Source organism: Brachyhypopomus gauderio, chromosome 4 (genome assembly GCF_052324685.1).
Source record: "Brachyhypopomus gauderio isolate BG-103 chromosome 4, BGAUD_0.2, whole genome shotgun sequence".
NCBI classification, from domain to species: domain Eukaryota; kingdom Metazoa; phylum Chordata; class Actinopteri; order Gymnotiformes; family Hypopomidae; genus Brachyhypopomus; species Brachyhypopomus gauderio.
In genome coordinates this window covers 30,232,526-30,255,894 of record NC_135214.1, presented here as the reverse complement: position 1 = coordinate 30,255,894, position 23,369 = coordinate 30,232,526, and the positions used below count along the sequence as shown (strand labels likewise).

Genomic DNA, 23,369 nt, shown 5'->3' with positions numbered 1-23,369 from the left:
TGCCAGCTCTGGTGAGTAAGCAGCTAGAGTAAAACCAAAAATCTGGAGTGGATAAAGTTACTCTGAGGAGTGGACTGAACATGCTGGGAACTGGTTTAATTACAACAAACACCAAAATAAACTACAAAAGGTCATCTTAAAAGCACAAAAAATGGTTTGTGCATAAGGTGGATAAAGTGAACAAACTCAAAACCTGTGAACTAATACATACATTAAGGATACAACAAGCAGCAGTCAAGACATACATAGACATACAAACGACCCTCAGATGTCGTACTCCCTAATGGACCACGCACGCCTGAGGGACGAACATGATGTCATGATGACAGGACAAACGTGAAATATTGCCTCTGCTGATACCATGACAATTACATTACATTTACATGACCATAATCCTACACTTTCTTAGTTATTATCAGTTATAATGCATGGTCATACCATCCAGTTAATGGAATCATCTGTTCACGTGGCACTGTTCAGTTGTTCTCTGATTTAACATTTCATAGGTGGTGAAAAAATCTATAATTAATTGCACTGTGCTCATAAATAACTATAACTATAGTTATAACTATAACTGTTGTATATTAAATCGGTGTAACTGATATCTTCACAGTCAACATTTCAAATGTTTATCGTAAAATGACAGTAGAGTACACTACACTCTCCTGTTTATTCAGTGTGTTGTCTGAATCAGGTCTGACAGCTCCTGAGCTGCACAAGTTGCCATATAGCTCCGATGTTTCTTCAAAGTGCTTGAAGTCCACTGTAGTATAGATAATGCCATTGACCTCTTCAGAAGGCTGTTCCACAACACAAGGAAAATGGGAACAATATTAGGGGTGATAAGTGTTTTGTGATCTATGTGAGATCTATACTCCTGAGCCAAACCCAAGGTCTCAAATGTAACCTTTGTAAAACTTTGAACACCCAGACATTTGTTTGTTTCAATTCAACATCAAAACATTTAAATATTTTGATAAATATTTAAAGTCTAGCATTATTGTGTGTGGTATGATGGTTAAGAACCTTGCCAAACATCTATGTGTAAAGTTTCCACTGTGAGGTGTTTCAAAACAACATGGAGTTGCAAAAGACATGAGAGTGTGACTCAGATGAGGAAGGGCTTACTTGGACAATGTCGGGTGCACTGGAAAATCTTCCACATTTACCTGAGGAAACAAAATCATGCTAGCAAATGGTGGCACAGCTATCAAGAGTGTACCTTTTAGTTTTTTCTTCATTTCTGCCCGTTCTGACTGGTGTTAGGAAAGTTAAATTTTTGGTTTGGCCCATTTTTTGCCCAGTAGTATATTCTGGTACTCACAATCACTGCATGATATTATCTGTTTTGTTTATGGAAAATCTGATCCTGTCCTTACCTTCAGTTTTCCTTTTGTGATAAACCATGCCGAGTATGATGGAGATAATGATTATAACGCCAGACATTGTCCCTAGTATGACCTTCAACCTCCATGATTGACTGATTAAAGAAAAATTTAAGAGTGCAATACTTCAAAATCTCTATACCACAGTTAAAAGCAATGTAATTATAGAAATTAAAGAAATCATATCTCTTCCCACACTTAAACTGAATAACTTTTTAAATATGTGCCAAATGTGACAAATAGACAAACGTGGTAAATATTTGTGGGAGCTAACCTGATCTCCTTATGGTGTTTCTGTAAGATGTGATGCACTGATGTAACAGATGTTGAGAGAGTAGATTGTAAAATGGGCAACGATTTCAACTCTGTGTTTCTGTCTTCATCAATAGACAACACAACAATGCCATGTGGGAAAAGGTGAACAAAATGTCAGCATTAATCAACCTTAAAAAAGGCAAAAAACTCAGCATCTGGTATTTCTTCTGCACACACACAAGGCACGTCACTCAAAGTATAGAAAGAAGTTACACCATATACATATGTAATTGTCACAGAGTGATATAAATGAACCATGACAATGTGATTAGTACCAAAAACTTACCAACTACATTTACCAAAAAATCTTTGTATATGGGGTTTTGTGTCCCATAGACAGCACATCTGTACTTTCCAGTATCGACTGCATACAGATTCCAGATTCTTATATTCAACCTTCCAGGGTATTCATGAGACTCCATTCTGCCTTTGAAGGCACTGTGGGCATATCCTTTGTTGTTCACAAACATTATGCATTCAGACAGAATAAACTTACAGCAATATTTAACAAATGAATTGAAGTATGGATAAAACTCAAAAGTCAGAAGCACTTCACTCGACAGCTGCACATTTAATTGTGCTTTTGCTGGCGTCACACCTGAAAGGAACAGGCGCAGATTAGGATTTTAGTTAGGGATTAGGATGCCTTTTGCAAAAATCAACTAATGTGAACACAAACTCACCACTCTTGAGAAAGACAATGAAAAACAATAAAAGCTTCATGCTGGCTTCTGTGTTCTGAGTAACGAGTCTCACATTTACGAAAACTCAGGTGCTGAAATGAGGAATCAGCAGAGGGAGTGAAATGACAGCGGTGGAAAAAAGCAGCGTTTTGCAAAGCTCTGAGTAATTTATACTTCCTCTCATTGTAGTTCCTTCAATGTTTATTTAAGACATTCTCATTTTTGGAGTTTATTAAGCTGTGCAGACATTTGTGAACATGTCTGCTGCCCATCTTCACTCTTACAGGTGAGTATGGCGCTACTAGTGAAGCTGTTCAGCTGAAGGTTTCCCCAAAGGAATGTGCTGCCATTATGATCAGATCATCATAACAGTCAGCTTGGTCAAAAATACTTGCAAAAAAAAAAAAACATCAGGTACTCAGAGAGCTTAAGTAAAGCAGCTGCAATTTATTTGGTTATAGCTTTATGAGTGCCAAAGCAAAAATGTCTTGGAAAAAACTACTCCATCTGGACTTACAATTTTGGAACCTTATCACAAAATAAAGCCCAACCTTTTAATTCAAATATGACTCAGTCCCATACAGAGAATCAGTACCTAGCCATTATGCTCTACCATACCCTACAGCATACCAAACAAACATATATATATATTTAATTAATTACAGAAACTTTAGTCACCTTTTGATACTTTTTTTTACATAGCAGAATAGTGGAGGCCCAGCGAGATGAATAACTTTAGTTTCAGCTATGACATCCACTACTGTACTGGCTTCACTGATTCTGTAATTGTTCTATACAGAATATACATTAAAAAAGAAAGAAAAAGAAAAAAGGAAAATCATTTGCACATTTCTTCTTCTCCCAGGAGGACGATGCGCTGTGTGGGAGTGTGTGTGGCCAGTGAGGGTGTCCAGTGTGTGTCTCTATTCCTCTGTGAAGGTGATGACGTCATACTGGATACCCTGCTGCTGCATCTGCTCCAGCTGTTCCGGGGTGGCCTCAGTGGCATAGACCGTCTGAGCCTGGGCCATGGCTGCATCGGCCACAGCTGCACGCACACACACACACACACACACACGCTCATTTGTGGAATGTCCCACCTCACAGCCATTTGTGTAGTCTGCAGTCTCAACATGGCTGAGTAGGCTAGGCCACATCACATGATGTGTTGAGCGACGGGGTGATTATATACAAATTCACCTCTTTACAGCCAACACTCATTGAAGCTAAGAGAAAGGTCGTAGGTCATACCGGTGACGGCGGAATGGGCGGCAGCCTCCAAGTCCTCTGGGTTCACGATCTGCTGCTCAGTGCTGATGGGGAAATACTGGATTTGTCCATCATGACTCAGAGCAATCTGAGTGCACACACACACACACACGCGCACGCGCACGCACACACACACACACACACACACACACACACACACACACACACACACACACACACACACACACACACACACACACACAGTAGGTTAGTTACCAGTGTTTGACACATTAAAGAACAACATTTTTAGTCCTGGCTGGTTCTCTTTCGTTAAAGGGTCTTCTATTCACCTGCTGCTCTTGCAGGAAGGAACCGTCGTGCTCATACTGAATATGAGCAATCTGACCATCCTCCATCTGAAAAAGAATGAAAAACTCTTCAAATCTTATTCTCAGAACAACGCTCCAACCTCCAAGTACTTCCTGTCATGTAGGACATTCAGACACTTCTCTTTGTGGATAAGTGGAAGACTGCATTTGTAACCCATCTATGCAGGTTTTACATTTAGGTTTCAAACTTGTGACATTAACAGAAGTAAAGGTTAATCATGTCTTGTGCGCAAGCTGACCTGAATGTGGTTACCATTGGACACTACGACGTACTCCTGCGGGATCAAGTGCTGAACGCCATCCTGCGATATAATATACTGGACCTGAGTGATGGAAGAGAAAGAGCAAGAATTAGCACTCTCACATCAGCCAATTAAAACCTTTCCTGGAGACGACTTAGAGAAGATGGTTCCTTCCCAGAGCTGCTAATCAGAGCTGCTACCACAGAACAGTGTGAATGCTGCTTATGAAGTAAGCACTATGAAGTTTAGTTCATGAAGAAAGTGCTTTTTTTTAAGTGGTTTTGCACCACTGCACGCAAATATTTCTTGCAGCAGCGGGCTCTAATCCTACCCAGGTCTGGCCGGTAAAGAGAGAGACGTACCTCTGTCACCTGGTTATCGGCGGTCATCAAATGCTGGACAGTCTGGCCATCTACTGTGGTGATCTGCTGAATGTATGTAGCCTCCTCCTGAGGCAAAATACATTTATACCGGAGTCAAAAAGAAAGATGTTTAGTGCCAGAAACTGTGTGAATATGCGAATTCAGGCATTTTTAGATGTATTAACTCTTTATACAGATTGGCTATCGTGTGTTCTTCTTACCCGACGATTAAAACCATTAAGGGAGATTACATTAACGGTCCTCCAAACATTAGCTGGCTTAACATATTTAAAGCCCGAGCTGCCCCACTCTTATTATAATGGTTGTGAGGTGTGAGTGGCTGTACCTGGTCAGACAGAGCCTGTTCCTGTGCTACTATTATGTGCTCCTGGCCCAATGCCTGCTGCAATCGTTCTGGACTGATCACTGTCTGACCTGCCTGCAAGGCTGTTTCTCACACACACACACACACACACACACACACACACACACACACACACACACACACACACGTAAACACCCAAACCTTCATCAGGCACAATGCAGTCTGGCCGCAGGTGATCCAGAGGTGTGCACTCACTCTGCAGCGTGGCCAGGGCTTCCTCGTCACTGTTCACTATGATGGTGTGCTGGGAGCTGGGGGTGCGAGGCTTGCGTGGAGGTGGGCCCTGCGTGTGCAGCCTCTCCATGTGGAACTTCAAATGGCCGTTCCGATTAAACCTGGTTGAAACACACGTACACGAGAGGTTGAGAAAAAAATTACTGCATTACAGCGAATGGCCATTATAACGTGCTGTTTGTTCTTTGACATGTTGGGGGCTTTAGGACAGCAAGCACACTAGCCTCCAGCACCTGGTGCGAAGAAGATTCCTAAGATTTATTCCACACCTTCTCATTGCGAAAAAAAAAAAACAAGAGCTCAAATTATTCCTACAGTGGAGTTGGAGAGTATTGGAGGAACTTATATTTTCATACATCATGCAGCATCTCTGATTGCTTTACTAAAACTTCCTCAGAAGTGGTATTACTAAGACTTAAAAATAGACAGTTTGTTCCTTGTTGAGTTCTTAAAAAAACTTCATCTTTTGTTGCTTTTTGGTGTCCAATAGTGAACTGATCGCATCTGGCTCAGTGCTATAGTGTACCCAGCCCCTAAAATACCAACATTACACGATGTCCTCGGTGAATGCATGAGCAAAGCGCACGACACACACACACACACACACACACACACACACACACACACACACACACACACGTACATACATACACACACACACACAGAATTCTGAAACTAGCACATATGAATTGAAACATGTAAGTTTGTGTAACGATGTCAAAGCCTTAGCAACAACAACGCCATCAGATTTGCTGGTGGTAGTCAGGGCATGGTTTGAGGTGATCTCTGTGCAACTCCCAAAGTTTATTGTCTACACGTCCATATGGTAGTCTGCTTTCATGACCATTAGGACCACAGCAGTTAGCATACTGAACTGTCTCTCAGTCAGTCAGCCAGTCATGCTTGTACCACATAACAGAACAATAAAGTGAGTAAAGACCTACTCAGTGTTATCATACAAATAGGGAATAAACAGTAAAGGGGGGTTTTCTCACCTCTGACCACAGACTTCACACGAGAAAGGCTTCTCGTTGGTGTGGGTCATCATATGGCGTCGCAGGTCCTTCTTGTTCTTGGAAGCAAAGCTGCAGTGTGGACACTTGTGAGGCCGGAGATATGCGTGCAAAGCCATGTGAGTCTGGAACAACCATCAAAGCAACCACATCACTCCTGATACAGAGGCAGGCGAGTCACACATCAAGACTTCTAGTTTAAAACCAGCTCTTCTGTTATCCATAACTATTTGGTTTAATCTTTTTTGTAGCTATTATACTATTATAACTATATTATATGCTGCCTTCATACATGGAGAACCAGCCATATTCATACTTTGACTTCGGGCCAAGAGGGAGCGGTGAAGTCGCAGTCAGGACATTTGAATGTGTTGGGGTCCACGTGCGCCCTCTTGTGGTTCTCCATGTCAGAGCGGCCGTGGAAGGACTCCATGCAGACGCGGCAAGAGAAGCGCTTGGCGTTTGGCTGCTGGGACTGGGAGGAGGAGCTTTGTGTGGGAGAAGCCGGGCTCTCGCTGCTCAGCTGGGGGTGGGGAGGAAGTCATATTATAATCACATTTAAAGGAACTTTTAAGAACAGAGAAGGAACAGAGAGAGTTTCAGTAGGAGAGGCTGCCCTGAGTGCCTCCACGTAAACACAGTGCAGAGCAGCTCGTGAGTGGTGTGAGCCTCTCACCTCCACCTGCTGCAGCACTCCATCAGCCAAGCTGGAGCTCAAGTAGAACTTGTCTTTGTGGCTCTTCAGAGGAGCGGGGGCGTCTGAGGAATCAGCGCTCGCCTCCGTGGTCAGAGGGTCAGCCGAGTTCTCCTCCACACTGCCGACAAAGACGAGCGGAAACAGTTGTTAAAGCACCGTGTGAGCGGAAGACCTCAAATCTGAACGATGAGCCACAATCTGGATTGTGCCCGGCTAAAAGGGCGGTGCTGGTTGGTGCTGTAGTGGGAACCGGCTGTACCTGTATGCAGATCCTGTACAGTGGATCTCCTCGGCCGCCTGCTCCACCACGCTAAACTCGCCGCCATTCTCGTAGGCACTGATGGCAATCTGCGTGAACTCCTGGCCTCCCTCGCCTTCCGCCCCCTCCTCGGCCGCAGCCCCCTCCGCCGTCTCAAACGCCTCCCGAACAAGCGTCGTCTCGCCGTTCTCAGACACGTGGAACGTGACCACCTTCTGTGGCTGCGCAGACGAGCTCTGAGCCCCCTGCCCTGCTGTGGGCCATGAGCCAGCATCCAGGGCCTTGCCGTCTGACTTCAACACAGCCACCTGGGGAGAATGATGTTTAATGTTTACATGTGAGAGACACTGGAGGGACGTTCTCACAACTTTCTCACAGCTGGGACAAAACTGTGGCAGAAATATTGCCCAGCACTTTTACTATGTCAGATACAATGCATACCTGTAGGGAGTTTCCTACTAACTCTCGGGCATTGCTCACGTTCAGGAGCAAGTCCAGTGCGTTCTGGGCAGACAGGTCTGATGACTGCGCTACAAGATGCAAGGTAAAACATGAGTGAGCAATAACCATGGGTTAAGTTTATAATATGGAGTAAGCAATTTTGTGCACAATTCCATCCAAACCTTGCTCGTAGATGATGGTGGTGTTCCCCAGTGCATCCTGGGACACGGAGGCATTCCCCAAAGACTCGATGGTTTGCAGATCCAAAGTCTCCGAGACCTGTGGAACGAAACCGGGTCGATCCGTTGACACATGCCTCAAGGCAGAACCAAACCCCTCCGCTACCATCACCACCACCAAAGATCAACCATCTCTGCTACTGAAACATTCCCGCTCGGTCGGGGCACTCACGATGGCTCCCTCCAGGGCCTGGCTCTCGTGCTGCTGCTTGAGCTCCTCGATCTGCTGCAGGGTGAAGAACGGCCTCCGGCGCCGACGCACGGACTCCTCGGGATGAGCCTGGTTCCACTCCTCAAAGGCCTCCGGGTGCCGACACTGCATGTGAAGCCGCAGGTTCTTCCTGTGCTTGGTCATGAAGTGGCACATGTCGCAGGAGAAGGGCTTCTCACCTAAAGGAAGACGTCAAGATGGCGTGATGGGGGCCAGCCAGAGAGCTCATTGTAAAGATTCAGAGTGCAACATGAAACAAAACAGTATTCTGTGTAGATTCTTCATCTCACCAGTGTGTTTGATTGCTATGTGAGACACCAGGAAGTCCTCTTTGCTTGTAGAGTACTTGCAGTAGTCACATTTAAATGGCTTATCGTTGGTATGTGACAGTTGATGGTTCAGGAGTTGCTTCTTATCAGTGCATGTGATCTCACAAAACTCGCACTTAAACCTAACCCCCCAAAAAACTTTCCATTATTATAGTGCTATAAACAATATCAGTGTAAAATCTATGAGAAATAATGTAGGGGAGAGCAACTTACATGCTATTGCCACAGTTTTGGATATGTGTGAGAAGATGCATCTTGAATGTGTAGCGTTTCTTGAAGGATTTCCCACACTGCAAAATTGAGAGGTTAAAAATGATCGTTATTCTATTCCTGGATACAGCTTTCCCATGAGTTCCCTGACTGAGTGATTTCCAACACTGTCCAACAGGGCTGTCCAGCAGGGCTGTCCAGCAGGGCTGTACTCGTGCACATACCTTGTCACACATGTGAGGTTTCTCCGTACTGTGTGTCTTCAAGTGCTGTGTGAGGCGCTTCTGCATGGGGTAGACGCGGTGGCAGATCGGACACGGGAACTCGGACACTTTCGGAATCTGTGGGGCGGCGTCACAAGACTGCTATCGCATGAATAGCTGACACGCGTTCGCCTATTTCGACTTCAAAAGCACGCAAGTTTACTTAAGGACTAAAGGGAATGTCAGGGACTGTCGTGCTGTGCCACTGTGTGTGTGTCCGTGCTGGGAAGGGACACGGGAAGCCTGATGTTTAGGGAACTGGTGCAGATCTGATGTTGATTTTGCGCTAAAGATCGGTACCATGCATTATTACACAATTATAAACTGCCTTGAACTTGATGAAAATCAGAAATAGTAGATCTTACCACATCGGACTTCCTTCTCCTGAGTTGAAAAAGAAAAAGAAACACTGTTTTGTGATGTCAAATTACAAAGTTCCAAGCTCTATTTACACTAGATTTTGAGTCATCTAGAATTTGGAATAAGGAAATCTTACTTGTCTTTGCTGTGAACCGCAGAATGTCGGATCACATCCTTCCTGTAGACACTTGAGTAATCACAGACTTCACACTTATACGGCTTGGTGCCCTGATGGTTGAACATATGCTCCTACAACACATAGCAGAGGGGCTGGCTTCAGGCTCAGTAGGACTTAGTCTCTCCTTGGGAAAAGCAATCACATCAAGACGACGGAATGGTCCTGGCCAGATGTTTATGTGAAAAGGCAGTAGAAGTACCAGATGTTTATGCTCACCTTGAGGGAAGACCAACGTTTGCAGCGGTAGCTGCACTTCAGGCACTTAAAGCGCTCTGGGTCGTTACCCTCATGAGAATCCACATGGAATCTGAGGTCTTCCTGAGATAGGAAGCGTGATCCACAGATCCAACAATTATGAGGTCTTAGCAGAGGCTTGAGGGATTTGTAGTACTTGCTTTAAAAACAAGGAAGAAGACATGTGGTAAGTTAAATCTGAGGAATTGACAGAGGAATTACAATTTAGATGTGAAAAGTACAAAGGAACTTACTTCCGGTTTAGGAACTTTTTATATTTTTTGCGTAGGAAACGTTTTGATGGTCGTCCCCTCTTCCTTGGAAAAAATTCATCATCATCTGGGCCTGTGTTTGAAGATGGATCTTTGTTCTCTGAATCTGATTGGCTGACACCTGGTTCCACAGCACATCCATTGGTTATTGAAGCAGTTCCACTCTCCTGCCCAGAGGAAGTGGCCTCCTCAGGAGCCTGAGACTCCACTGTATTGCTCATTTGAGAGACAGGTGTCACTGCTGATTCAAATCAAGATTAATATGTTTTTATTACCATTCTATCGTCACCATACTTGTGTACAATCTAATTTTATATTTACTACATAATCATGTTGGGTTAAAATTTGCACAATAACAGATAATTTAAGCCAATGCACAATATAACCCAACAATAAAATAACCCAAGTCAAACTTTCACTGAACTTTTTAGAAATAGAGTGAAAATGTACTAGCTGGGTGATTAGAACTTATATAAATTTTTCTATTATATATCATTCTTTCTTTCTTCTGTTTTGCTCTTGCATTAACTAAAGAGCTGTTTGTTGCTTTTGCCTGACCAATCAGACTGAAGGTCTTTGCCATCAGTCTTGTCTTAAACTTATTTTTTTTTCAGTAAACAAATATGCACATATCACAATGTTTTCTTTATGGGATGAATAGTAGTCATGATATTGAGGCACAGAGGAGCATTAGAAATCTGCAATAATGTGCTGTTCTATAACTGACCTGTGTAACTCTGGGGATAGAGAAATTTGCGGGGTGGGCCCACCATCCTGCGAGGCCGTTTCCGTGAGGTAGAGGAGGAAGAGGAAGAGCAGGAGGGAGGAGCTGGCCTATGTACAGATGTTCTGGGCCTCAGCTGCTCATCTGCTGGGTTATAGTCACTGTCCTCTGAAACATGAGACACAAATACAGTGTCAGAACAGTTACGTGTAATAGTTTAAACACAATCAACTGTGTATAGTGTTTGGTGTTCTCTGTAAATACCTGAGCACCTAGGTGTGAAACGAGGGTAATGTCAGCCAGATTCTTAACAAAGGCATCTCTCACCTTCAGGATCGTCGATGGCACCAGCATCCATGATGTCATCTTCTTCTTCTTCTTGTGGCTCTTCTTTCTTCACTTCGGCCAGCTGTCGGGCCAGCGTCTCCGATTTCCTGGGTCGGCCCCGACCTCGTTTTTTGGGGGGTTCGCCTGGGAGACAAGCAGCCCAGTTGTTTAGTACCCGAAGAAACAGAAGTGTGGTTCGCACAGTCTATCCACAAGCACTCCAATAGTCTGACTGATGGATCTGCATAGACTGAAAGTATCTCCAATTTAAAGGCATAGAGGAACATCCTTGCAATTATGGTCCTGTGGTAGGGAACTGGTCTTGTGACCGGAGGGTCGTGGGTTCAATTCCCAGGCCTGAGGCCATGACTGAGGTGCCCTTGAGCAAGGCACCTAACCCCAACTGCTCCCCAGCCGGGCTAGGGCTGCCCACCGCTCTGGGCATGTGTGCACCACAGCCCCCTAGTTAATCACTAGTGTGTGTGTGTGTGTGTGTGTGTGTGTGTTCTAACTGCACAGATGGGTAAATGCGGAGGACAAAATTCGATTGCGTTGAAAAATCATAATTGACAAATACGGCACATTTCACTTTTTTTTAAACGAGATTTCCAATACTTCTCACCTGCAGGCTTAAAGTGCTTGTCTCTCATGTGATTGATAAGCGTGTCTTTGGATACACTTTTATATGGGCACATCTTGCATTTGAACTGCTGCACAATGACCACCTCCATCATCTCCTCGAGCTCGGCCAGGTCCGGCGCCCTTTCCCCGGGCCCCGCTGCCACACCGGACTCTACCACGACAGCATCATCCTCCCCGGGTCCTGCCGACCCCCCAGGCTCGGGCGACCAGCGCCCCGCTGCCTCGGGATCAGGGTTGGAGGAGTACGTCCCGCTGCTACTGATGTACGGCCCCGCCTGGCTCTCGCTGCACTCCATCTGGTCAGGAACACGAGAGTTGCCGCCGTCCGCCGGCCCCTCCCCCGCGCCGCAAGCCCGCTCCGAGGCGGAGACGCGGCCGGGCTCGCCGTCATCCGCGCTGCTGCTGTCGATGTACTGTGAGCGGCGGCCCTCCACCAGGCAGCCATCGCTGCACTCCACCAAGTAGCGCGGGCGGGGACTGCGGGGGCTGCCGCTGCACTCGGCTGCATACCCGCGCAGCGTGACCACCGGGTCGTCGTCGGCGTAGCCGGCGAAGCGGGACTGGCGTGGGGCCTGGTCTGGCTCCGGTCCGGGGAACTCGATGTAGTGCGCCTCGCCCGTCTGGTCCGGGTCGTCCCCGCCTTCGCTGCACTCCACGTAGCGTGAACGCTCCGGCTGGTCCGGCCGGATGCCGCTACTACTACTGCTGCTGCTTCCATCCTCGTGCTCCGGGTAGCCGGAGTGTCCCGGCTGGTCAGGCTGGTCAGGCTCCACATTGCCTTGTAGGCTCTCTGACAGGTCCGCCTGATCCAGGCAGGTGGAGGTGGGCCCGTCGGCCAAGGTCTCGATGGCAATGCGGCTAGACAATGCTGAGGAAGACATCTGGGCGACCATCGGTGCTCCTGTGTATGGAAAGAACAATAATATTCATTTGCTACACTGTTTTTCAAAGGAATACTACTGTTCCTTAACAAAGGAATACTACACTGTTCCTTAACTAAAATAGTAAAATCACTTTATGGCTTAAAAAGATTTTCAGTCTTTACAATAGAGAACGTTCAACTGACAAAATGAGATACAAGTACAGACACAAGTAAACAAGGCCACCCAGTAACTAACCATCATCCGGTCCCTGCAGGATCAAATACTGTGTGGTCTCTGCGCTGCCAGCTTCTGCACTTGTAACTGCAATACACCCTATAAAACATTGGTAGAAGTTTATGGTTTATCTCAATTTGGAGAACATATACACGAATATGTCATGGTTATTATACAGATCAGTGCAGTGTCAACTCACTAAACTCCTACATGAGCACACAGTCCTGCTTATTTGTGAAATGAATTAAAAAAAAATATTTCCCACCATTCATTATGTCAGGCCCAATGGTGGACTCGATTATCTTGTCAATGGCAGAGCCCAGGTCTGAAGAGGTGGAGGCTGTTGAGTCAGAAACAATCATCCCTCCCTCAGAAACGGCGCTGGAGTGCACTAGGACCTGAGCAGACTCAGACACCAAGACAGACTGGGTCACAGTGGAGACGCTGGAGACACTGGTTGACTGGGCAACAGAAGACGAATCTGGAAGGTGGACCCCACGCACATCTGTACTGGAGCTTGTTTCAGGGATAAAGACCTATAAACAAAAACAGGCCCATAGTCATGAGAAATAAACACTTATGATCAGGTTGCAAAGAGTTGACACAGGAAACCTGACAAAGGTGCTGATACAATAACCAAGACTGTGTGACTACATATGTTTAATTACCATCAATGAATCTTGATTATAAGTGGACACAGCGACATACAGAAAAGTTTTTAACTTTTCCTACCACAAGGCCTTCTGAGCTCTGTCCAACGTGGCAGTCGGACTCTGGGGCCTGGGCTGGCATGGTTGCCGTGTCACTGCTGTCGGCAGACATGGCCTCTGATGACTCCATGCCCATGCCGCTCTCAGATGGTTCCTCCATCCCCGAATGACCCACATCACTGCTGCTCTCCACTTCAATCTCCTCTGAATCCATCTCAACTCAGGGGGTAAAGCTGGTCTTGTTTGAGCAATGTCTCCACAAGCTAGTTTTAGAGGATGGCCACAGAGAAAAAAAAAAGTTTAGTAGTTTTATGTTTATGGCTATAACTGTGATAAGTATATGGAACTGACATGCAAATTATACATAACATTTATCTCATCTTTTCCTTTAATGATGCACATATATAGCTATGCAGTTGCTAGTTTATAGGCCACAAATCGTTTTTGGTGGAATAGTGGTGACTCTTTAGTGTTCTGCTTGGAATATGTATTGTAATATTCTTCTGCGTATGAATACACTGTTTCATAGCATGAATTAACGGATTTTTTAAATTAACATATATTTAGGACATTTGAGCAAAGCCACAAATGCTGACATTCTACAGTGTACAGTCACTTGATTTCAGAGTTCAAGGACTAGTGGGAGTGGTGGATTATAATATTCAACTGACAGTAAAATGGATGGCAGTCTGTTAAGATAGTTATGAAGTACCCAATATCAGTCAGCAATCACTCGTGTACGGGGTGCGCGATTTAAACATCAGTTTTACTCAGCAACTTGAACAACCACCAGTCGGGATCGTGATGGATACAACACAAAATGGGTCAAATAAGTTGTCATTTATTTAATGAAAGCGAAAATCTCATTAGGTCAACACAATATAATTACTGAAGATTTTCTTTAATAAACAGTTCATCGCAGTCACTAAACACATCGAGCAACCTAATAAAAACACGTTTTATTGCCTTATAACGTGTCGAAATATACCTATACTACCAGCCTGTTACTCAGAGACTACATCTAATTATGAGGTTTACGTTATTAGCTACCTACCAAACTGCTTTGTTTGGTTCAGTTCGTTAAAAACATATGGTTAGCTGGACTCCTATCCTGGCTATGCCTGATTATTAGCTAGCTAGAGAGACCCACCTGCATATATAGATATCAATAAGCATCGTTAAGTACTGTACCGAGTTACCCCAGCACAGGTTAATGTCACACAACACCCTGTCTGGTCTGTTTGAGCCACATACGACGGCTGTCTACAACCAGCACATCATGATTTCGGCCTCACACCATGTAGTTGGGCATGGCATGTAGTGCAAGGACAACCAGAAGGCCGTATTATGGCTTAATACCCTTATAAGGACGAGCGTCGCGTCGTTTAAATGGCTTAATTTAACGAGCGACACACAACTGCAGCCCAGCTACTGATAACGAACGCGTGAGATGATTTAAACAAGACGAGCTGCCCTCCCTCCTGCCTGCTGCGTAGCGCCATTTTCGTGCCTCGCCGAAATTTTCCACTCAGGCAATGTGAAAAACTGCTTTAGGGACCTCGAGGGCCTACACACAGAGACAGACCGCCCCGATTTCGTCCCTGAGAGAAATGAAAGTAAACATTCAGACAAACAATTTACTTCAAAATATTTTTCTTACCGCCAGCACCTTTCTGGTTTGTTTTCCTTGTGGTCGACGCGCTGGTATAAATACGTATTTGTAACTGATACTTGCTAACGCTTTCTAGTCGGGCGCCATCAATATCTCCCTCGCTTCCTGTTTCATCAGACCGGATCCCATTTATTTGAAGGTGAGACGACCAAAACAGTGCTTTCGTATTTGAGTTTAAATGTGTTTAATCATCTAAAGTAAATACGGATTAGATTAAACTAAAGAAAGGATAAATTATTGTAAAAAGATTTAAAATGAGGTTAAACGAAAATAATCATTAAATTACACATTATAAACTGAAGGACTATTATTCTCTAAAAATGATACTCTTTTTGGCGGATTAATATGAGTGTCGAGTATGCGGATAGTTGGATAAAAAATATATCCAGTGTGTATCAAAGATAAGCTGAATGTTAGATATCCTATATAGTTATAGCAATATAACGGAAGACCCATTCCTGTCTTTACCAATACGAAGTCACGATTTCAGTGTATTTCTTAAAAACACAATTTCCAGCGGTCTAGTCATATTTCACGTTTATTTAACAAGCAAAACAATGGACACAATATATTGCAGGCTAACCACCTGCAAGAACTTGGCTTAACACATAGCTAGATTTTTGCAAACTACCTAGCTAGGTATATGTGAAGATGTTAAAACCAAGCAACGAGTTTGCTGTCGACCACATATTAACTCACAAAATAACAAATAGATAACTGAATAAAGGTAGAAAATAACATTATCGATATACAGTCAACAAACACTTAATTGCAACAATAACTAGCTACCTAGCTTACCTCTGTGCACTGGTCACTTTATTAGTTACATATACCATACCTATTTATAGACACTTTTTATGGAGGCATTACATACTGTATCTGTTGGGCATGAACAATTCATCAGCCACCTCCACCCTGTGCGGTTTCTGACCACAGAATCACTGCTGACCAGATTTTATTTGTATGGCAGACCCTTCCCGACAATGCTGAAGATGGTGCACATTTTTCAGACTCAGCAGTGTGTGCTGAGGTTTCTATGTGTGTCTATGTCACTGTGTTGTTGAGAGCAGTCTGCCCTCCTAAAACAGCCAACCAACGATAGTCATGTGTGCAGAAACTGATGACTGCTGAAGGGCTAACACAAACAGCATGGGGACTTAAAACCAAACACCAAGGCCTTGCTGATAAGTCTAGTGTAAGGTGTAGTACTGATGATTCAAGAGTTTTTAATTGTCACATATACAGTTGTAGCAGGTACAAATCAATTGTGAAATTAAAAAGTGACTTTTCCATAGACTATGTAAAGGAACATAAGTAAGTAATATGTAAATAAGTAAATATACATTATATTTCCAAGAAACTAATAACACTAAAAGTACAACATTGAGTAATGTGCATATAACACATTTTTAAAAGTGTGAATAGAAAAGTGAATAAATAGTATCTATATGTTTTATACATTTGCTTTGATCATCATTTTGTGTTAGATGCTGTATTAACATTCAGGTTTCCACTGTAAAATATTACATGGTTTTTACAAAGCTGTTCAAAATGTTAGAAATCAAAAACAGTTTACCAAACAGTGTGTTTGGTAAACTTATAAATGAATCTCAGTTTGATTACATGAACTAGCACCTGTTTTAAGGGTCAGTAACAGGGACAAAAGAAAGATCTTTAAGTTATGTTGTTCACTTGTTGGTCGAGATATGGCTAATTTATTGTAATTTTAAATGGTGTTCAATAAAGTTCTGTTCTTGCTACCACTCTGGAAATTGTGTCTCGTTGCCTGAGGAGTCCCTGATATTTTACATAAAAGAGATCATGGTATCATCTTATAATTGATCATTTTTTTACTTCTTCATGTTTATATGAGTATGCCCAGTGGACTACACAACAGTGGATAATATTACCGGTAATTTTGCAAAGACTTGTAGAGTTATTGCTATCGTGTTTCAACCAGGGTTCAGTTTATTGACCATTAAATTTAAAAATTTCTTTCTAATTTTGTTTTTTTTTTATTTTTCCTTATCCTCACATGACCTACTAATATTTTAATGTATAGGCCTATATGATGTTTGATTTTTACGAAGTGTACTAGTTGGATGATTTTGATCTTGATGTGGCAAATATTTTGTATGGAGTGGTCATTATAGGGTTTATATATCAAACATTAATTTTCTAATACTTCAAATGGTTGATTTGAAACAGTATAAACACTTTCACAAATTGTGTAGCATAAAATAATTCACTTAATCATCCATGAAGATATTACAAATTATTTTATTATTCATATGACAAAATACTAATGATTTGTATAAATAAATTAAACAACTGGGAAACATTCACATGTGCAAATTTTGGCTACAAGGCAATGAAAATACAAACACAAACATTTAACCTCACACATTAAACGATTATAACCTCTTTTGCTGAGTTATCTTTTGCACCAGGCAAAAATCTCTTAATTACAGGGAAACAAGTTTGTTAACGTTACTTAACTTAATGTTACAATATGCATTTTATTAACTGTAAAATGTATTATGTTTTATTCTTTCAGCAATACTGTAACTTTTTTTTTTTATCTCAAAGACAAATATAAATACATAAATATTTGGAATATATTTGCTGTCCCAAACATGTGCTGTCCTGTTGTAATATATAATTTAAAAGTTCAGATTCGTTGGTCAGAACAAGTCAGGAGGTCATATTTCACATATCCAACTCTGTCCACCTGCCGCCTGCTGTTCATTCTCCAGTAAAACTTTTCTCGGCAGAAGTAGAAGTGTCCTGAAATTATACCAATAATCAGAGAGTAGACGCCTTCATTAGTGACTAATAAAAAATGTGGCAGATTGGAAGTCATTTGCAGCCTGATGAAACGGAGCACATTGTCCTTCAGACTATTTGCCTGACAAGAAACATAATCTTACCCTTGTAGATGAATACATCATGGGAATCCACTGGAACCCCACCAAAGACGTCACCGGTGGGCCGAGGGTATCCCTTATCTATCTGCTGAGTTTTCACGTCCAGCCTAAGAGGATAAGGGCCAAGAGTAATTGGGTTCACTTTTTTAGCCAATGTGAATGATATATAAAGCTTTAATATATAAAGCTTTTTAAAATGGTGCAGTTTTTGTTATTTGAGAGCTTACCTCCAGAAATTGTCCCCATTAAACAGGAGCACCTTGGATTTTCCCTTCTGCACGGCTCCCTCCACATTCTGCAAGTCGCTAGGCAAGCCAAGTTTCTGAATTTTTCTTGGCCCCACTACTTGCTTTCCACTGTACACCCAGAACTGAGTGTCTGAGGACAAGAGACAAATTGAAAATTGAGCTGTGAATCTGAATTAGGAAATTATGCCTTTATGACAAATTATCTGACTCAGCTGATACCTGCAAAGAAGTAGATATTTTTGGTGAGTTGGTCCTCAAAAGCAGTGTCAATCTTGGCTGGCAGAGCAGGCCATCTCTCAGAGACCAGGAAAGGGCCTTGGTGCTTCTCTTTAGCATTTTTTGATGACTTCCAGTAGTACCTAATAATGAAGACATGATTCATTTCTTTTTTGCTAAGATATTGTTCATTCATTTTTATGATGATTTTTTTTACATACATTTTCAGCTGAAACCACACTAAATAACTCTTGGACATCAGTAGCATACAAGATACTGTTACTTACCCATCTTTGAAGAAATGAAGAACTCCCTGGATCTCAGTGATTGAGTCAAATTTGTCCAATTGGCATGCATCCACTGAGGGGTCCACGGGCGTGATCACAGGGTCAGTGGGCTCTGGCATTTCATCTGTTGGGTCAGGAATAATGTCCGGGGATGATGTAGTGGTTGAGGACATGGGAGGAGTGGGATCAGGGCCTGTTTTGCGTCCTGTATGGAGCGAAAGATATAAGCACAAAAGTTAGAACAAACATGATTCTTTATTATAGCAAGATGCTTGCAGTTCTCTACAAAATATAGCAATTGAAATATTACACTTTCTCCTTGCTGTGATCTACTTGAAATGTAAAATTAATTCATAATACTTTTAAATATCTAATTAATCAATAATCCTGACACATTAACTGATTGATGATTGACATCATACCATAAAGAGAGTGGATGCCATCAATGTCATCTTTATTCAAAGAGAAATCTGCTACATATTTGTACATGGGAAACATCAAGGCATCCTGAACTTTGGAATGATCCAGACCAAGAGCATGGCCAAACTCGTGGGCTGCCACCAGGAACAGACTGTATCCTGTAAGATAATGGGGATAAAACGAATGGGTACACACAGGTCTACAGTATTTGTCTTGCCTATCTATGTAAGCTGTACTGCCAAGAGGTTAGGTACCATTATCTGGGCAAAATCCCCATTTTGTGTCTTTGTCAAAGCTGCTGGTTGTGGCACACCACAGTTTTCCATCACTGCGACCGTCACTGGTGCAGGAAGTGTATGTGTTCCCCAAGAAGGTGAAAGGGAACTGGCATGGCTCGCCCTCAGAGTTGCCACCAATCACAGCAGTATCTGTGGGCAATGAAACAATGAACATCAACTGAATGCTGGAACGTTTACTATGTGCAACTTGACTTAAAATCTAGTTGATTAAGCTGTTTTGACATGGCTGTTGCATGTGAATTAATGAAAGGGAGCTGGATTAAAGGTCCTCACCCCGGTTAGGACAGAATCCATATTTTTTGTCGGTGTCAAAGTTGGCAGTAGTAGCACACCACCGATACTCATCATTACGTCCTTCAGTGGTGCAGCTACTATATGTTTTCCCCTCAAACACGAATGGGAAGACACACGCTGCACCGTCACTGTTCCCATCAATCGTGAACAAAACTGTGGAGATGGACAGACAAGCTCAGTTACTTCACCACCTTATGTGCACGTAAAAACGGCTTCGGATCTTGGCGTGGTAGCATGGAAGGATGTTAAACTTACGCTCACTAGGACAGAAACCAAATATCTTGTCTTTGTCATAGTTGGCAGTGGTGGCACACCATGGCAAGCCATCACTGCGGCCTTCGGTGATGCAGGTGGAGTAGGACTTCCCCTCAAAAAGGAAAGGGAAGTGACATATGGCACCTTCTGCATTGCCATAACGAGTCATAATATCTGAAAGAAAAACAGGGATCCACGTTTAAACAAAACTTGCCATTTTTACTGGTCTATGCATATATTCATGTACGGTCAAACCTCCAGAGGGAGGTGTTTCTCTAGGATTGACCATTTCTGCATTGCCACATGACTACCATAAGATATGTCACGGTAGCATTTACATTTTGAATATCAAAATTATTTTTACTAAGTGAGAAAATACTCCAGAGTCAATCTTACCTCGTCCTTTGCCAAGGGTCCAGTATTCATCATCATCAAAATGGGCATCTCCCTGTATACCCTCACCTGGGGGATAAGCATGAGCCAGCAGACCATCTTTCCCATCAAATGGATAGGGGTCTCCATGATCTGGGAGAGAAGCACCTGATATTAACACTTTTTCTTAAAGCAGTGCAGGTATCGTGCTATCATGATGGAATGGTAGATGGAATCATGCCAGGACTGCCGAGGTACACAGAACCTCCATACACTCAGGCAAGTTAGAGCTAAAGTGTGCCTAACTGAATACCCATAAAAACAGAATTTGCTCCTGTACTGAATAGACATCATATTTAAAATTTTTGGTTCAGTATGAAAGGGACCCATTCAGTCTGCTCAAATAAATCAGAAGGAACTATTGGCACAAGAAAACAAGCTTTTGAGTTTTAGGTAATTGGTAGAAATATTCATCAACTCATGACCATAACTCACCAGCTTTTCCAAATGAGATCATGATATCGGCAATGTCATCATAGAGACGGGTAAAAGTTAGAGGAGTCACATCACTCCACACCTTGAAGGCTCTGGCAAAGGCATCATCAATAAGGGGGACTTCCATATCTGGAGAGTAATTCAGAATCCTACAGAGGAAAACAATACAGACAAAACAGCTCATGGTTTGCCATTTGCCTTTGAATAAACACTTCTGATCTGTTGTATGATGCTGTCTTGTGTGAGGACTCATTTCAGATTTCTTAGAATAGATTTCTTCTGCAACTGTTGGACTCGTGCTGCAGTATTCTTCTAGCAACAGCAAAATACTGAACAATACTGGTTTAGTTATGGTCTGCTGTTGGTTTCTAAACAAATCACTGTTTCTGTTCATAAATGATCATACGTAGTGTGATACATGTGAGTAGAAACTTCATCTTAACACACACCAGAACAAGTCCAACTTATGAAATAATGATATTTAGTATGATATTTGGTGTAAAAACAGTAAACATAATAAGCCCTAGACACAGAAGTGTTATTCTTACCTGTATGTAATGTCGTTGTGATCCCACTTCAGGTCTCCTGCGAAGGTCTGGTAGTTGCGGACGTCCGGCACCCCACAGCGGGGCTGCTTCATGGCACTGACTGTGGCTTTATCCAGCGTCCCAGTCTCCGCCAGACCAAGCTGATTCTGCAGTTGCTTCAGAGCTTTGGAGGTGGACACTGCTGCCTGCAGTCCACTCTTATCCTGAGTCTCCATGTACCCATAGCGCTTCAGGTAGTCCTGCAGGCAGAAAAAAACAGTTAAACACTTAAATAGGCTCATTAATGTGAATGTTAATGCGGTTCATTTTGAGGCAAAAATAATTCATGAGCCACAACATGTTTCTGAAGAGCCGGGAGGTATTTGACCTTCAGAAAAAGTGGAAAAGAACACGAAAGAAGATGAGAAATACTTACTTTAGCCAACTCCGTATCTGTCATGTTTCTGATTATATCCCCAGGGAAGGTCACAGAGACGGAACGTTTTGGAACTGCTCGGGACCATACACTTAAAGCACAGGTCCCAAGCACCACAAGTGCTACCACACTAATTCTCATAGTGAAAACAAATGCTACTCTGTGAAGGTCTGCACAAACTACTGGTGAAGCTACTAAACTCTCAGGACCAAGTTTTCACGGTGTTCTCTTTGGTCCTCTCCTTTAGGCTGTTCTTGGTTCTTGCTCTGTCTCTTGAGTCTGTGTTTCCATCATATATAGCATAGCCCTAACAAGGGTTAGCTCACTCAGCCCTGCCCACTATCTGTCATTCACTTCATCCCTCCCACATACCCGTGTGTGTGTGTGTGTGTGTGTGTGTGTGTGTGTGTGTGTGTGTGTGTGTGTGTGTGTGTGTGTGTGTGTGGTGAGTGTGTGTGTGACAGAGAGAGAGGCAGGGGGAGGGGGGGCATAATGTTTGCGTGTGATCCATTTATATCTAGAAGGGGGAATTCCATGAGAGGCACTTTGTTACTACAATAGGATGCATTCACACATTAAAGTATTGCTTAATGGCTTTTTTTTATTTCTGACAAAATCTTTCTCTATAATTAAACAATGATGTAGTGAATATTATTCTAATTATCCTAATTATTATCCTATGTTATAATCATAAAATAATAATCTTTATTTGTATAGCACCTTCTTACATAGATGCAATTCAAAGTGCTTTACAGTAAATTTATAGATAATAACAAAAAGATCATGATCAAATTTAGCTTAAAGATATAAAAGTATTGTGACGTTCGTGGGTCGGCGAAGGACGAGACACAGAATCCTTGTTTTTCGACTGACGTCACTTTTAATCTTCACATGAATTGCGCAATAGCGCACGAGTAACACTTAGGCTGTGTTCGAAATAGATTACTACATACTGGATACTGCATACTGGACTCAGTATACACTGGATACTGCATACTGGTCCTCGTAGTAGTATGCAGTACCGTTTCCAGTATACGACAAAAGCAAAGCACACTACGGGGTCACGTGAACGTAGCGTTGCATGATGGGATGCAGTACACCACGAAGATAGCTCTGTTCGCGTACTGGAATATTTTGCGGAAGTAGTAGGTCATCCGGGTATGTTTTGCGTACTGGAAATTTTCATTTTGGTCACATACTGCATACGACATACTGATTTGGGGCTCGATCAGTATGCCAGTAGTATGTAGTAGACTATTTTGAACACAGCCTTAGGCAGACACACACTACGTGTAGACTTAGACAACGACGAGCACAGGACACTGCGCGAGCGAACATTAAATAGACAAACCACATTAGCCCCACGTGATTACGAGACGATTCACAGGTGAGACACATTATTCACACGACATAGCCATCGCCGCGGAGTTCCACTGACGCAGACAAAGCACGTGGACTACGTATATACACGCCCAAAGGGGAGGGGCCGGGGTCCTCAACATGACAATTAA

The 23,369-nt window shown here is 42.9% G+C and overlaps 1 protein-coding gene and 1 long non-coding RNA gene across 2 annotated transcripts; one reads left to right on the top strand and one right to left on the bottom strand.

Annotated features, from left to right (window-relative positions):
- Positions 1-75: 75 nt before the first annotated feature.
- On the bottom strand, positions 76-22,142 carry LOC143511702 (zinc finger protein 335-like). The gene is made up of 45 exons (XM_077001279.1): positions 21,859-22,142; positions 21,444-21,682; positions 20,896-21,044; positions 20,425-20,553; positions 20,029-20,202; positions 19,753-19,926; positions 19,435-19,608; positions 19,183-19,338; positions 18,761-18,965; positions 18,477-18,616; positions 18,237-18,387; positions 18,013-18,116; positions 17,772-17,869; positions 13,433-13,624; positions 12,966-13,236; positions 12,722-12,799; positions 11,584-12,504; positions 10,962-11,105; positions 10,638-10,802; positions 9,893-10,151; positions 9,621-9,798; positions 9,363-9,475; positions 9,232-9,250; positions 8,828-8,944; positions 8,607-8,683; positions 8,355-8,515; positions 8,026-8,243; positions 7,797-7,893; positions 7,615-7,703; positions 7,174-7,481; positions 6,894-7,032; positions 6,534-6,740; positions 6,200-6,342; positions 5,166-5,305; positions 4,932-5,032; positions 4,586-4,672; positions 4,221-4,304; positions 3,943-4,008; positions 3,635-3,740; positions 3,309-3,431; positions 1,987-2,325; positions 1,660-1,762; positions 1,380-1,480; positions 1,129-1,169; positions 76-800 (listed from the first exon to the last, which is right to left on the bottom strand). Exons 1-45 carry the CDS (start codon positions 21,997-21,999, stop codon positions 630-632), a joined length of 7,392 nt encoding a protein of 2,463 aa, XP_076857394.1. The 5' UTR covers positions 22,000-22,142; the 3' UTR covers positions 76-629.
- On the top strand, positions 14,703-16,845 carry LOC143512927 (uncharacterized). The gene is made up of 2 exons (XR_013130547.1): positions 14,703-15,221; positions 16,019-16,845. It is a non-coding gene; the product is annotated as an uncharacterized LOC143512927 (long non-coding RNA).
- Positions 22,143-23,369: the final 1,227 nt, after the last annotated feature.